This window comes from Schistocerca cancellata, chromosome 12 (genome assembly GCF_023864275.1).
Source record: "Schistocerca cancellata isolate TAMUIC-IGC-003103 chromosome 12, iqSchCanc2.1, whole genome shotgun sequence".
Lineage (NCBI taxonomy): Eukaryota > Metazoa > Arthropoda > Insecta > Orthoptera > Acrididae > Schistocerca > Schistocerca cancellata.
The window spans coordinates 9,595,293-9,612,586 of record NC_064637.1 but is presented as its reverse complement, the minus strand read 5'-3'; the positions used below and the strand labels follow the sequence as shown (position 1 = coordinate 9,612,586).

Below are 17,294 nucleotides of genomic sequence, written 5' to 3'. Positions count from 1 at the left end.
TCTCCATGCTATTCTATCCTGTGCAAGCTTCTTCTCATCTCCCAGTACCTACTTCAACCTACATCCTTCTGAATCTGCTTAGTGTATTCATCTCTTGGTCTCCCTCTACGATTTTTACCCTCCACGCTGCCCTCCAATACTAAGTTGGTGATCCCTTGATGCCTCAGAACATGTCCTACCAACCGATCCCTTCTTCTAGTCAAGTTGTGCCACAAACTTCTCTTCTCTCCAATCCTATTCAATACCTCCTCAATAGTTATGCGATCTACCCACCTAATCTTCAACATTCTTCTGTAGCACCACATTTTGTTGTCTAAACTATTTATCGTCCATGTTTCACTTCGATAGAAATACTTCCAGAAACGACTTCGTGACACTTAAATCTATACTCGATGTTAACAAATTTCTCTTCTTCAGAAACGCTTTCCTTGCCATTGCCAGTCTACATTTTATATCCTCTCTACTTCGACAACAATCAGTTATTTTGCTCCCCAAATAGCAAAACTCCTTTACTACTTTAAGTGTCTCGTTTCCTAATCTAATTCGCTCAGCATCACCCGACTTAATTCGACTACATTCCATTATCCTTGTTTTGCTTTTGTTGATGTTCATCTTATACCCTCCTTTCAAGAGACTGTCCATTCCGTTCAACTGCCCTTCCAAGTCCTTTGCTGTCTATGAGGTTCGCCGATGACATTGTAATTCTGTCAAACTATTTATTTCTTCTCCATGGATTTTAATACCTACTCCGTTCTTTTCTTTTGCTTCCTTCATTGCTTGCTCAATATACAGATTGAATAACACCGGGGAGAGGCTACAACCCTGTCTCACTCCCTTTCCCACCACTGCTTCCCTATCATGTCCATCGACTCTTATAACTGCCATCTGGTTTCTGTACAAATTGTAAATAGCCTTCCGCTCCCTGTATTTTACCCCTGCCACCTTCAGAATTTGAATGAGAGTATTCCAGTCAACACTGTCAAAGGCTTTCTGTAAGTCTACAAATGCTAGAAACGTATGTTTGGCTTTCCTTAATCTTTCTTCTAAGATACTACCTATCTAAGATATTACCTATGTCCTGGGAAAAATGTATTTCCCGTTCAGAAGACTATACGCAGGTTGAATAACTTGTGTGTGTGAGTTTTTGTGAAGTGAACTTATACAAAAAAAAAAAAAAAAAAAAAAAAAAATTCCAACTAATATTTGAATCTCCTTTGTACGTGAGCATAAAACATGTTCAAAAACTGTGTAACAGTGACGTCAGGCACTCACATCTGTAAGTGTTTAAGGCGGTGGATCTCGGCAAGTGCTGCATCCGTGATACTGGTCGCACCAGCCAGCCTCAGCTCGCGCAGTGACGGGCAGCCCCGGGAAACGGCGAGCACCGCGTCGTCCGGCAGGTCGGTGGCGTGCGGCAGCTCCAGCCTCTGCAGCAGTGGCAGGCAGCCGGGCCTGCACTTGTTCAAAACCACACCTGTCCTAAATGTAAATCTAAGCTGCACACGTGAAATATTAGTCAGCCCCTCAAAAGAGTACCGTATTTACTAGAATCTAACAAGGGGAAGGCCTCAGACACGGCCAACCGATTCGGCTCAAATTTGGCAGGTCGCTTGTGTACGACCTAAAACGAAGGAATCTTTTTTTGGGTCAATACCCCCTCGGTTTTGAGAAAATCACTCCTAAAGTTTATGACGAGCAATCAACTTAAAATTGGCTGGATCGATAGATAATTGTAATTACATTTTTCATCATCAGGTATGAGGTCCGAAAACGCATACCTTTCTAGAAATGGGGGTAAGAAACTTTTACAACTGCCGCTTCTGTACCGACATGCAAAACGCTTTCCGCCGGCAGCGCCGATAGCGCAATTTCAAAGGTAACTGGCTCGGAATGGGAGAACCCGGGTTCGAATCTCGAAGAAACCTAGCGGATGTTATTATTTTCATTTGTGTTTTTCTATATCTCAATTGATAAGGATAGGAGGCTTAATAAGGTAAGTAAATCAATAACGAATGATAATAATAAGGTAGGCAAACTAATTTCCCAAACGCCGTGAGTTAGTAAAGTATTAAACTTTTAAGCCTTGTCACCTGAAAACAACTCTGAGCAAGAGTGCTGCGAATTCCTCACGAGGAATCACAGACATTGTTTACAGCGACGCACGGGACGTAATGCAGGCGGGGAGAGTTATGTTGTCCCTGTTGCCTCTTCGTCATGTCATAGTTGAGAACCTGGAAGAGGTGTCCAGCACGAGCCTTATAGAAGTCAATCGGAAAGAGTTGTTTTCCGTCATTAGGCCGCCGCAAACCTCGCGGATACATGTAGTGATTTTTCCATCGTTAATGCGCCAAATGAAATACGTTTTGTGAATGAATACAGTCCTTCCGTAAGTAACATATGACGAGTATTGTCTGTAGTTTGTGGTAATTAGCTCGTCTGTTTATGCTGTACTAACTAGTTATTGTTTGTTGTGTCATAGTTTTTCGAGATTCGAACCCGGGTTCTTCGAGACCCAGCCAGTTACCTTGGCCGGTGCGCTATCAGCGCTGTCGCCGAATAGCGTTTACCGTGTGGGTACAGAAGCGGCAGTTATAAAAGTTTCTTTCCTCGATTTCTGGAAAAGTTTGCGTTTCCGGACCCCATACCCGATGATGAAAAATGTTCTATTTATAATTATCTATCACTCAAATTTCGAGTCGATTGCTCTTCACAACTTTTAGGGGTGATTTTCTCAAAAACGTGGGGGTGTTGACCCAAAATAACTTAGATTCCTTCGTTTTAGGTTGTACACATGCGACCTGCCAAATTTGAGCCGAATCGGTTGGCCGTGTCTGAGACCTTCCCCTTGTAAGCCGCACTTGAATCGAAGCCGCACATGAAAAATGAGACTCGAAATCAAGGAAAAAAAATTTTCCCGAATCTAAGCCGCACCTGAAATTTGAGACTCGAAATTCAAGGGGACGGAAAAGTTTTAGGCCGGACCTCCAAATCGAAACAAAGTTGGTTCATTTTAATATGAGACACAATTTAGTTTGAATGAATGACGATACAGCTACAGTAGTTTGGTTCGAGTCGTAAGCTTAGCAGTTAAGCTTTACCAGGTAGCCATTGCTATGCGTCAGGCGCTCCGTCGGTATTAATACGGGTACCCTTCCTTTTTCACGTGCATCGTCTGGTTTGAATCGATTGCTTATTTTTCTTCGATCTGATAAGTGCCGTTCTCTCTGTTATAGGTGTTTACATCACTCTGAGCGGAAAATGCATTACTGTACTGTGCATGCATTGTTTGTCGCATTCTGATAGTGAGTGTTTACGGCCTGTCGCCGAATATTCCTTAATCTTCTTGGTGGGTCTGAAGATTGTTTCGATCCCATACTTGGCCAGAACTTTCCCGATACGGTCCATGACCCACCAAGAAGATTAAGGAATATTTAAGAACTGCAAAACACACCCGACATCCTCTAGCAACCCCTGGGGTATACAAAATTCCATGCAGTTGTGGACAAGTACATATTGGAACAACGAAAATAAGTGTAAACACCCGTTTAGCCGAACATAAAAGAAACTGTCGCTTAGGACACATCGAAAAATCGGCCGTAGCTGAGCATGTTTTTCGAGATGGGAATCACGAAATTAAATTTAATGAGACAAGCGTTCTAGCACGATCATCCTATTATCATGCGCGCATGTATAGAGAAGCAATAGAAATTCACAAACACCATAACAATTTTAATAGAAAAGAGGAAGTTTTAAAGTTGGACAAAATATGGATGTCGACGTTGCGCTGCAGAATGACAATCGATTACTCTTAATCGAGAATAATGATGCCTCCCAAAGATAGGCATACCGTCGGCATCACGTGACGAATGGTGGTGCCCTCTATGCGCTCTATAAATGCGAGAGTACATGGTGCCTCAGTGGCAGTAGCCGGTCGACCTCAGAAGATGGAGACGAAACCTCAGGTAGAAATTTTATACATCGACCACGGCCTCTCAGCCCGGAAGTTTCAACTGAAGAATATGTGGGACTATCTCAAATAGTGGTGGGAAGTAGCAATCGATATCCCCACGTTTTTTTGTAGCTCTAGAGGACCTGAGCATTGACGGGCGGCTCCGGCTGGGTTTGGCATACCTGAAACAGCGTCTGGACTCTCAGCCACTGTGAAAGTGTTAGTGTGATGTCTTTAGGGGGTGGGTAACTTCGTGTATGGTGCACTTAGAATGGCACTCTCTGCTGGCACATGCAAATGTTCACTTAGGTCGTATGAAAGCCAATCGCAAACTTGTGAAACTTGAATTTCTGCAGATGTATAAGATATTCAAACAACTTGAGGGAGTACAGTCAGGAGATGTTTTAGGCAACCACTGATACGTAGCCAGGTGAACAGCCCTTCATTTTCGGAGCAGAAATGCAATAGGGCAGCATTGTGTGAGGAAGTTTAAAACCTCAATATGCAGGTCACATTCAGACAGACACCGTGATGATAGATGTCAAAAGTTATCAATAGCAAATACAAAATGGTGACGTCTCTAGAAATGGAAGTTTTTGCTTAAATTCCATTTAAAATCCAGCGCGCGCTCTCTCTCGCCAAACAACATAGAGACAGAGTTAATGTTGCTTCCTCTCCTGCTGATAATTAATATTCACAATCAATAACTTCCGCTGTTCATCACCATTGGTTGAGCAGCGGAGCTAGTTTTTACTCTCCCTCTCTCCCCCCCCCCCCCCCCTCTCTCTCCTCTCTCTCTCTCTCTCTCTCTCTCTCTCTCTCTCTCTCTCTCTCTGTGTGTGTGTGTATGTGTGTGTCCTTTTTGACCAGCATTTTGTGAAAAAGATCATAATCATTTCAGGACCAGATCTGGACTACGATGTTGCTGTTCGAAGCTTTTCACGTAAACTGCCATGGCGACGCAGCAGGATGCGGCTAAACATTATCGTGAAGAACCACAGTGCTGCCGGAAAACAAACCACGCATCAGTTTTGATTGGCGTGGCGCAGTCTCCGAAGGGTCTGACGGCAGGCTGCAGCATTTTTGGTCTCTCTTATAACCCTACAGCCAACGAGCAGGATGCCCATTCGATCCCTAAACACTGTGGCTGTAGCCTTTTTGGTGATCAGAATTTGTTCATTTGTTTTGTTTTGTCGGGGATCACGAATGGTGCCGTTTGAATGACACGCACTTTGTTTCTGTACTTTTACATGAAACCAATGTCTTGCCACCAGTGACAATGCGGTTACAAAAATTCCCACCGTACTTGTTGTGTTGTGTGAGAAATGCTGCTGCAGCTCCCACTCATTGTCATTTTGTGTCTATCTGCCAAATGTCACTTTCTATAGCCGAAATCACCAGAATCAGTTTGATAAAATCCATGTGGTACACACTTTCTATAGCCAAAATCGACAGAATCAATTCGAAAAAACTGATCATGAAATTTCAGGAAAGCACAAGTTCAGTCCGTCAATAGCGGAACGTTTATGGCATCAAACTTTATTCCTGGGTTTGTCAGTAGCAACTGCCAGTCTGCCTGATCGTTCTTCATCATAAATTTTCCTTTGTCTGCCACTAAATGTGATGCACAATTTTTGAACTAAAACTTCATTCAACACACTTCCACAATGTTTTGTTATGTGTTTGTAAATTTCAATACAGCAGACTTTTTGGCATTCAGAAACCACATTATGCTAAGAACTTCACACTTCATCATCATTACAAGGTGCTGTGACTATTGCCTACTTGCTGACACAATTTTCCATAGGTCAACTGCTTCCTACGCTGGAATCTTCCTCTTTTGACTTCATCCTACATTCTTATTCTTCTCCTTCCCACTTTCTTCTGTGCTCTCACTGAACCTTCACGAGCTGCTGTCAGAAATCCTTTTACTCATTTTATGTGTTCTGCTAAATCTGTTCCCCTTTTCTTAATGAAGTTTAGGAGATTTCTTTGCTTCTTTTTGCTTTTCACTACGGTATCCCATTATTCCTCACTGTACCCACTCATGTTGTTTTCTCCATTCTTCTTTCAACCTCACATCTCAAATTCTTTAAATCTCCCTCCCTCACACACACACACACACACACACACACACACACACACACACACACACACACACTCTCTCTCTCTCTACATCTACATCTGCATCCACATAGATATTCTGCAAGTCGTCATATGGTGTGTGGCAGAGGGTGTTCTGAACCAATACTTGTCATTTCTGTTTCTGCTCTATTCGCAAATAGAGCAAGGGAAAAATGATTATCTACGTGCCTCCATATGAGCCCTAATTTCTCGTATCTTATCTTCACGGTCCTTCAGAGTATATTACTGACAGTAGAATCGTTTGGCACCCAGCTTCAAATGTGGGTTCTCTACATCTTCTCAATAGTGTTTCTCGAAAATAACTTCACCTTTCCTCCGGGGATTCCCCTTTGAGTTCCCGAACTACCTCCATAACGCTCACGTACAGTTCGAACCTACTGGTAACGAACCTAGCAGCCCACCTCTGAACTGCTTCGACGTCTTCCTTCAATCCGGCCTGATACAGATCCCAAACACTCGAGTAGTACTCAAGAATAGGTCGCACTAGCTTCCTATATGCAGTCCCCTTTACAGGTGAACCACTCTTTCCTAAAATTCTCCCAATAAACAGAAGTTGACCATTTAGCTTCCCTGCCACAGTGATCACACACTTGTTCCACCTCGTATCACTTTGCAACGTTAAGCCCAGATATTTAAATCACTTGACTGTGTCAAACACGACACTAGTAATACTGTATCCGAACATTACAGGTTTGATCTTCCTACTCATCCACTTTAACTTACATTTTTCCACATTTTGGAGATGATGATGTTTGGTTTGTGGGGCGCTCAACTGCGTGGTTATCAGCGCCCGTACAATTTCCCAACCTTTGCTCAGTCCAGTTTCGCCACTTTCTTGGATGATGATGAAATGATGAGGACAACACAAACACCCAGTCATCTCGAGGCAGGTGAAAATCCCTGACCCCCGCCGGGAATCGAACCCGGGACCCCGTGCTCGGGAAGCGAGAACGCTACCGCGAGACCACGAGCGGCGGACTCCACATTTTGGGCTACCTGCTATTCATCACACCAACTAAATTTTGTCTAAGTCATCTTGCATCTTCATACAGTCACTGAACTTTGACACCTGCAAACAACTGCAGATTGCCACACACCCTGTCCACGAAATCATTTACGTATACAGAGAACAACAGCGCTACTGTCACACTTCATTGGGGCACTCCTGGAGAAACACTTGTCTCTGACAAACACTCACCGTCGACGACAACATACTAGGTTCTATTATTTAAGAAGTCTTTGAGCCACTCACATATCTGTGAACTCATTCCATATGCTCGTACTTTTGTTTACAGCCTGCCAGGGGGTAGCGTGTCAAATTCTTTCTGGAAATCTGCATGTTGCCCACCATCCATAATTCCCAGTATGTCATGTGGGAAAAGGGCAAGCTGACTCACACAAGCAAAATTGTGCTGATTCATGTACATAAGCTTCTCATTCTCAAGAAAGTTTATTATATTCTTCTTAAATTTATTATATTCTGTCTCTCTCTCCTTCAATTCCCAGCTTCCACAGATGTACAGAAAAACACTCTACATTCTCACTTGGTGGGATCATTAATTTTGTCACACGTTTAAAAATCACACAAATAAACAATGACACGCGCTGTTTGTGTCATACTGGCACCGAAGACAATGAAGGTGTAAGACGTAGTGGCGGGATTGGGGGTAGAATTGTGCAGCTCTCAGATCAAAACATTCTTTACTTTTTTTTTGAAAGACCCGCTATTTCCCTGGATAAACTGAAAGAACCAGAGGTTGTAGAGAGCCTCAGGGAAAGCATTAGGGAACAATTGACAAGAATGAGGGAAAGAAATACAGTAGAAGAAGAATGGGTAGGTTTGAGAGATGAAATAGTGAAGGTAGCAGAGGATCAAGTAGGTAAAAAGACGAGAGCTAGTAGAAATCCTTGGGTAACAGAAGAGATATTGAATTTAATTGATGAAAGGAGAAAATATAAATATGCATTAAATGAAGCAGGCAAAAAGGAATAGAAACGTCTCAAAAATGAGATCGACAGGAAGTGCAAAATGGCTAAGCAGGGATGGCTAGTGGACAAATGTAAGGATGTAGAGGTGCATATCACTAGTGGTAAGATAGATACTGTCTACACGAAAATTAAAGACACCTTTCGAGAAAAGGGAAGCACTTGCATGAATATCAAGAGCTCAGATGGAAACGCAGTTCTAAGCAAAGAAGGGAAAGCATAAAGGTGGAAGGAGTATATAGAGGGTATATACAAGGGCAATGTTCTTGAGGACAATATTACAGAAATGGAAGAGAATGTAGATGAAGATGAAATAGGAGATATGATAATGCGTGAACAGTTTGACAGTGCACTGAAAGGCCTCAGTCGAAACAAGGCCCCGGGAATAGACAACATTCGATTAGAAATACTGACAGCCTTGGGAGAGCCAGGCCACATAAAACTCTACCATCTAGTGAGCAAGATATATGAGACAGGGGAAATACCCTCAGACTTCAAGAAGAATATAATAATTCCAATCCCAAAGAAAGCAGGTGTTGACAGATGTGAAAATTACCGAACTATAAGCTTAATAAGCCGCGGCTGCAAAATACTAACACGAATTCTTTACAGACGAATGGAAAAACTGGTAGAAGCAGACCTTGGGGAAGATCAGTTTGGATTCCGTAGAAATGTTGGAACATGTGAGGCAATACTGACCCTGTGACTTATCTTAGAAAACAGATTAACGAAAGGTAAACCTACGTTTCTAGCATTTGTAGACTAAGAGAGAGCTTTTGACAACGTTGACTGGAATACTCTCTTTCAAGTTCTGAAGGTGGCAGGGGTAAAATATAGGGAGCGAAAGGCTATTTACAATTTGTATAGAAACCAAATGGCAGTTATAATAGTTGAGGGGCATGAAAGGGAAGCAGTGGTTGGGAAGGGAGTGAGACAGGGTTGTAGCCTCTCCCCAATGTTATTCAATCAGTATATTGAGCAAGCAGTAAAGGAAACAAAAGAAAAATTCGGAGTAGGTATTAAAATCCATGGAGAAGAAATAAAAACTTTGAGGTTCGCCAATGACACTGTAATTCTGTCACAGACAGCAACGGACCTGGAAGAGCAGTTGAACGGAATGGACAGTGTCTTGAAAGAAGGATATAAGATGAACACCAACAAAAGCAAAACGAGGATAATGGAATGTTTTCGAATTAAATCGGGTGATGCTGTGGGAATGAGATTAGAAAATGAGAAACTTAAGGAAGCAAATGAGTTTTGCTATTTGGAGAGCAAAATAACTGGTGATGGTCGAAGTAGAGAGGATATAAAATGTAGACTGGCAATGGCAAGAAAAGCGTTTCTGAAGAAGAGAAATTTGTTAACATCAAGTATAGATTTAAGTGTCAGGAAGTAGTTTCTGCAAGTATTTGTACGGAGTGTAGCCTTGTATGGAAGTGAAATGTGGACGATAACTAGTTTCAACAAGAAGAGAATAGAAGCTTTCGAAATGTGGTGATACAGGAGAATGCTGAAGATTAGATGGGTAGATCGCATAACTAATGAGGAGGTATTTAATAGAATTGGAGAGAAGAGGAGTTTGTGGCACAACTTGACTAGAAGAAGGGATCGGTTGGTAGGACATGTTCTGAGGCATCAAGGGATCACCAATTTAGTATTGGAGGGAAGCGTGGAGGGTAAAAATCGTAGTGGGAGACCAAGAGATGAATACACTAAGCAGATTCAGAAGGCTGTAGGTTGCAGTAAGTACTGGGAGATGAAGAAGGTTGCACAGGATAGAGTAGCATGGAGACCTGCATCAAACCAGTCTCTGGACTGAAACCCGCAACAACAACAGTAAAGTGGAAAAGTGAAGGGACACATACAGCACAAAAGCGTACAGGCCGACCTCATCTGTTGACTGACAAAGACTGCTGACAATTGAAGAGGGTCGTAATGTGTAATAGGCAGATATCTATCCAAACCATCACACAGGAATTCCCAACTGCATCATGATCCACTGCAAGTACTATGACAGTTAGGCAGGAGGTGAGAAAACTTGGAATTCATGGTCATAAGCTGCACATCACACCGGCAAATGGCAAACAACGCCTTGCTCGGTGTAAGGAGCATCAACATACAATGGACAATTGAACAGTGGAAAAACACTGTGTGGAGTGACAAATCATGGTACGCAATGTGGCAATCCGATGGCAGGGTGTGGGTATGGCGAATGCCCAGTGAACGTCATCTACCAGAGTGTGTAGTGGCAACAGTAAAATTCATAGCTGGTGGTGTTATAGTGTGGATGTGTTTTTGATGGAAGGGACTTGCACCCCTTGTTGTTTTGAGTGGCACTATCACAGTACAGGCCTACATTGACATTTTAAGCACCTTCTTGCTTCCCACTGTTGAAGAGCAATTCAAGGATGGCGATTGTATCTTTCAACATGATCGAGCACCTGTTCATAATGCACGGCCTATGGCGGAGTGGTTACATGACAATAACATCCCTGTAATGGAGTGGCCTGCACAGAGTCCTGACCTGAATCCTATAGAACACCTGTGGGATGTTTTGGAGCACTGACTTCATGCCAGGCCTTACTACTGCCATCGATACCTCTCCTCAGTGCAGTGCTCTGTGGTGAAGAATGGGCTGTCATTCCCCAAGAAACCTTACAGCACCTGATTGGACGTATGCCTGCAAGAGTGGATGGTGTCATCAAGACTAAGGGTGGGCCAACAACAAATTGAATGCCAGAATTATCGATGGAAGGTGCCACGAACTTGTAAGTCATTTTTAGCCAGGCGTCCAGATACTTTTGATCACATAGTCTGCCTTACAACCTGCCTCATAACTGCTTGACAGAAAGTCACCTCGATTTTCTGCTCGGTCTATGTGACTAAATAATCTTAATCGGGGGCCAGTAAGCTCTATCTCACACGGCAGTCCACACCTTTTATTTCTTCACTTATGCTGTTATCATCAATTATCGGCACTTCTGAGCACTAGACTTTCTCTCATCTCTCACAGTTGGTCCCGTTCAACTCGATGTATTTCTCTTTAACAGCAGCATTTCTCCTGGAAGCAAAGAAGTACTGAGTTTTGATGTCGTTTACTCAAATGCTCAACTCTTCTGCTTTCTTTTCTAGTCTGCCAAATACTTGTTCCAGTTCTTTCAATTTTCTGGACAACATGCAATCATCATAGGCATATGCTCGGTTTTGGTTCACATGGTTAAACAGAGTACCACATGGGTTATTGATCTTTCCCCTTCTCACCACTTTCTCCAACACTATGTTGAAAGGTAGTGCAGATAATAGATCCCCCTGTCGTAACTCTCGGTTAACTTCAAATTTTTAGAAGAATTTCTTTCTATTTGCACTTGGCATTTCATGCTGGTGAGGACCAATTGTACCAATCTCATTAGTTTATAATGAAATTTCATATCCATTACAATCTGATATAGCTTCTTCCTTTTAAAGCTATTGTAAGCCTTTTTGAAACCTACAATGAGCTGATGTACATCCACATTATGTTCATAGTGCTTCTCCATTATTTGCCTTATAGTAAATATACAGTCAGTCACTGATCTGCCCTGTCAGAAATCACACTGGTGGTCTCCAAGTATCTGTTCTGCAAATGGAATGAGTCTCACAGGAATGACTTTGGCTAAGACTTTGTACACAACATCAAATAAGGCGATACCACAATAATTTTCACAATCTGCTTTCTCCTTCTTCTTATAAATTGGGCAAATAATGGCCAAGTTCCACTGGTCTGACACCATTTCTTTTTCTCATATTTCAATGATCAGCTGGTGGACAGGGTGTGTCAGATGTTCACCACCACCTTCAGCCATCTCTGCTGAAATGTTATTGTTCTCCGAGACCCCATTATTCTTCAGGCTTTTAACTGGCAACCTAATTTTCTCTACTACTGTTGTGGGTGCAAATATTTCATCCTAGCGACCTCTGTGCATGACCGACTGCTCCCTGTTTCATTTTCTTCCAGTATTACTACAGTGAAATCTCCTATGATATTTTTTTTTCAAGGGACCACGAATTCTCAACACTGCATCGAGGTAAACACTGTAAAGGTGAAGACTTCTAATTGATGATTATAAAAGTTGAGTAAAATTTTACTGAGGTTATACTACATAAGAAGACAGTAAATAGTAAAAATTAAAAAAGAATTAGCTGCAAATAATTACTTTAATAATGAACTTGTAAAATACAACTTCAGTCAGACTTTCGCAAAAATCTATGAACTGACACAAATTGAACATCCTGTACCCAGGGTTCTTTGAAGTAGTCAAGCAAACATGTTTGCTTCCTATTTCCTCTGGGCTGTATCAGAACCATTTCTTGCTCCAAATGAGAAAGTTGTGCTATTGTTGTACCCGAGGGGTCATCATAAATCTTCTGAACGTTTTGAATGTTTCAAATCCTTCAGCCACCTTTGTGTAAATGGATCTTCAGGCCCCAGATTCCTTCTTCCCATCCAGGGTGAACCCAAAAACATTTGTCTTTTCATCACAGTCATTGACATCATCATCCTGCCCTCATCCTAATGGTTACAGACACTGCCAGGGAAATATTCGAAAAACAGCTACATCTACCGTGTGCAAAATGCTGTATAAATGTAAATTTATGGCCTGTGTGGTTGTGTGTACAACTGCTGGAAGAAGAGTAAATGCTCAAAATCTAGGATGAATGTTGTTGCTTTTAAGTGTTTCTATGTTCCACATACCAATCTGTTAGACCGTAGGTAATTGCCTTTCCCTTATTTTACGTATTGCTCCATCCTGGAATTTCCATTATTGTTATAAATTTAGATAAAGTGTCCTTGAGCAAACAACCATTATAATACAAAACAGTTGGGTCATAATTCAGAACAGTAATGAAATAATTTTGTGCTAGCTACATAACAGAACAATAATTACTTTAAAAAATAGGAACCTCAAGGTCTCACCTGTCAGAAATTTTTAATTCAAATGAATTACGTTACGAAAAATCACTAATTCTCCTTCCATTTTCACATTTTATTCCATCTAGTGTAAACACGCAGATTCGTGCCACGGATATCCTGTGTGTACTGTGTAATTGGTTGACGTGAACCAATCTGCAGTTCCAAACACGTATGCCTGCAGTGCACCTCAGGTGTATAGTGTAATCGAGGTGGAGTGTTAAACGCACCGTACAGCTGTTCACCCTTTGCTCATACGAAAAACAAAACAGTGGCGACGAGACAAATGACAAGCACAATGTGTGTCACATCTCACATCACGCGGGCACTGACGCTGACGTGTGACTCACGCCCAGTGTGACCTTTCAGAGCTCGTGCAAATACACAGGACGGGAAATGAAGCACCTCCACCAAAGGCTTAAATGCTATGAAGAGAGAAATAATTGGTTAGGGTTCCAAAAATATGAATGTTACACGGAGGAAAGTGTTGTATAGAGTAAACATACTAAAGAGGAAACTTTAGCAGTGGGCAAACGGGCTTTTCGTCGGGACTGGAAAAGAAAGACAGAACACGGGGGAAACATTATCTGAGGGAAAGTTATAAAGAGGTTTCCGTATATCTCTGATCAGCAGTTTACTAAAATATTCAGCCCACCACTACAGAATCTCTTCTTCTCCTCCTATAAAATTTCCTTCTTTAGCACTGCAGAATACAGTACACGAATAAAAGCCTTTATTTAGTTCACGAACCCTTTCATAGAATTTTCTCACTTCTTGGCCGTTACATTTTTATTCTAGCTCCATAATTCGTGTCTTCTCTGATTTTCATTTCTTTCTTCTGTTGATTCTGTTTACTTCCTCCCTTTCCTTTGTGAAATCTTCTGTATTAGATTTTGTTGCCCTGTTTATCATTTTCTTTCTTGCCTCATTTCCCTCTGTCATTTTCTTTTTACAGTCTTCATCAAACCCTCCTGACCTCTCCACTCTTTCTCCTGTATCTGGAACTTCTGATCCTGACACGAGGGTGAATCAAATACAAATGGGATTTTTGTTCCCGAGCACCAACAGTTGGTAGGACCGGACCTGTAGTACTGTCGGGTGGTTCCATGAGGAGCAGGGAGAGCCGGCTATCGCATACCTCCGACAGCTCCGTCAGTAATGCGCAAGATATCTGAGTGACAGGTGTACCTCTCCATTGCGCGATGCATAATTATTAGAAAAATTCTTGCTCGTGAAAGAGTTCAAGCGATAGAAATCTTCCAGAGAATGATTGGACAGTTCGGTGATCAAATACTGTCAAGGATGCACGTGTTTGCTGGCATGAAGCTTCGAAGGAAGAAGACGAACGTGTGGAAAATCAGCAATACGATCATCGTCCTCGGACCAGTATTACAAACCGAGACATTTGTGCAGTTCGATACATTCTCGAAGGTGACCGATAGGTGAGTGTATCGGGAATAATTTACGGGAGCTTTCGAGTGATCATCACAAATTACCTACAGTTCCACAAAGTGTGTTCCACGTGGGTACCTCGCCTTTTGATCAAAAATCAGAAGCTGACACATTCGGAGGTCTGTCAAAGTCTTACAGCAAGGTTTGAGAAATAAGGTGATGCACTTTTGAGTTGGATCGTCACCTGTGACCCGTGTGTCGGTCCACCACTGCATTTGCGAATCCAAACGGGCCAGTAAGGAGTGTCGGAGGAAGGGGGAGGAAGCCCCAGTGAAAGACAGGGCTCGGCTGTCAGCTGGCGTGCTTCTTTTGACCATTTCTCATTTTTACCGGTAAGGCATTTTGCTCTTTGATTTTTTATACGAGCAATGCACAATCGGTGCTGCATATTACTGTGAGCTGCCGAAGAAGGTGAGGGCTGCGTATCGCCTTAAAAGACGAGGTCGACCGATTTGACAGGTCGTCATCCTCCTAGATCCGACACTGCAGCTCTGGTGGTGATCTCCAAATTACAGAAAATGCACTGGTCGTCCTCCTTACAGCCCGCACCTATCACAATGTGATTTCAATTTGTTTGGACAGCTTGAAAAAAGCTCTAGGAGAGCACCAATTTGAAGATGACGGGGGTGTGGAGGAATCCGTGCGCAGTTGGCTTCTGACGTGACCAGCTTCATTCTATAATGCTGCAATAAAGAAACCTTCCTTCTCCCTGGGAAAAATGTACTTCTAAAGCAGGGAAATAAATTGTAACTGCCTTTTTTTCAATAAATGAAATTTTAAAAAATAAAATCTGATTTATATCGACTCAGCCTCGTACCTATAAATAGTGAGGAATAACTTACTGGAAGGCGAGAGAGATGAGGCGAGGCCGGTGCGGGCAGAGCTGGTTGCAGTGCAGTTCACGCAGGTTGTGCAACTCTCCGAGATCCGCAAACGTCGCGGCCTCCTCCTCGGGTGCCACGTCAAAGAGGTGCAGCTGCAGTTTCTCGAGAGAGCTGGCGGCCTCTTTCAGCACGGGAACCACACACCTGTCAGCAAGTGACACACTTTAAGCTTTTTAAAAATTTTTATTATACGGGATGTACAGAAATACGAAAATTTCCAATACCGGCTGTATTAGAGTGGAAAACATATTTTAGGTACTTATTAAGTGGACAACCTTACACTGTGTGTGCCCTAATTTTATGTCTGTGCAGATGAACTGTAAATAATGTCAGCTCCAGACATCGGCAAGGCACGACGGTGAATAAAACACTCCACCTGCCGTGGCAGAGCGCTTTTTCTTTGGGACGTCGCAGCTCAGTGGTGGCTTGAAGGACGAGGAGTGAAAAGAAGTGAGCAAGAAAGTCAACAAAGAAATCAAATGATGAAAGTTGTTAGAACTGTCACTCAGTCATTGGCTAATATCAAAGCAAGACTTATGTATGTTGAGACTTCCTGAGATCTGTTCACCCAGAGTGTCACTGAAGTTGTACACAGAGAAGTAGTGAACATATAATACAGGAGATTTAACGATACACTGTTTACATCTTTGCGTAAATAGTTGACGTACATCTGCACTCTCTTACAGACCAAGTAATTTTTCCTCCTATCTATTATGTAGTTAAATAGAAAGAAACATTCCACATGGGAAAAATATATTAAAAACAGAGATTCCATGACTTACCAAACGGGAAAGCGCTGGTAGATAGGCACAATAAAAAGCAGACAAACACACACACAAAATTTCGAGCTTTCACAACCCCCGGTTGCCTCGTCAGGAAAGAGGGAAGGAGAGGGAAAGATGAAAGGATGTGGGTTTTAAGGGAGACTTAAAGAGGCCGCCAGTTCTCTTGAGAAACCCTCTCCCTTAAAACCCACATCCTTTCATCTTTCCCTCTCCTTCCCTCTTTCCTGACGAAGCAACCGGGGTTTGCGAAAGCTCGAAATTTTGTGTGTGTGTTTGTGTGTTTTTTATTGTGCCTATCTACCAGCGCTTTTCCGTTTGGTAAGTCATGGAATCTCTGTTTGTAGTTATGTAGTTCTCAATTCGTTCAAGCAATCAATCATTCATAACAGGAAACACAATCATATCTCAGTCACTCAAAATGATTCAGAAATTTTACTTGTTAGAATGAAATCAGGCGATGATTCTTCTTCTCTGCAGGCTCGTGCTTTGTGGCAGTCTGCTAATCTGTAAAAATAAAATGCCTCGTAATTTTGGGAGCGTTGTATAATCAGTCGGGAAACCTCAGATTATGCGAATATTTGGCTTTGATGAAGTTTAACCTTCTGAAGAAGTAATGGAGCTCTTGGATTATTAAATGCAGGTTCGTATCCAGTCTTTCGGGAGGTCCCCTCTGATTAACAACTATGCAATATATTGATGGATATCATTAATTCTCAAATGTCAAATTCGCACCTTTTGTATAAAGGAGCAATATATATATATATATATTTCCCTTTTAATTGTACAACTTCGTATCAGTTATTTTTTGTCATAAATCTCAATATTCAGATTACGATTCTTCAAACAAAGCTCAGGCTAATTGGCACGAAGACAATCTCGGAAGCTTTTTCTGACAACCACCAGAGAGAGTACTAAAAAGAATAGTTATGCGCTCATGGCATAGCTATTGTATGAAACTACTTTGCACGTGGATTCTGCGAGTATGAAGATAGAAAGTTAGTAAACGTCATTCAAGGGTAGAATTGTATCAGAATTATTCATTGAATATAAAGAGATATTACAACCTCGACCTTCTGCAGGAGGAGTCGAAGCCACACGGCCAGAAGTAGTGGCACTGTGCAGCATTTCCACAGCATCGAGGGAGC

At 42.1% G+C, this 17,294-nt stretch overlaps 1 protein-coding gene across 8 annotated transcripts in view; it reads right to left on the bottom strand.

Annotated features, from left to right (window-relative positions):
- The window catches only part of LOC126109389 (F-box/LRR-repeat protein fbxl-1-like), a 374,473-nt gene that overhangs the window by 12,547 nt on the left and 344,632 nt on the right, over positions 1–17,294 (bottom strand). For all 8 annotated transcript variants that reach the window (XM_049914411.1, XM_049914416.1, XM_049914415.1 and 5 more), the window contains 2 exons: positions 15,323–15,508; positions 1,273–1,452 (listed from right to left, as the gene is read on the bottom strand). In XM_049914411.1, coding sequence (XP_049770368.1) covers positions 1,273–1,452; positions 15,323–15,508 — 366 coding nt within the window. The remainder of the gene's footprint in view (positions 1–1,272; positions 1,453–15,322; positions 15,509–17,294) is intronic.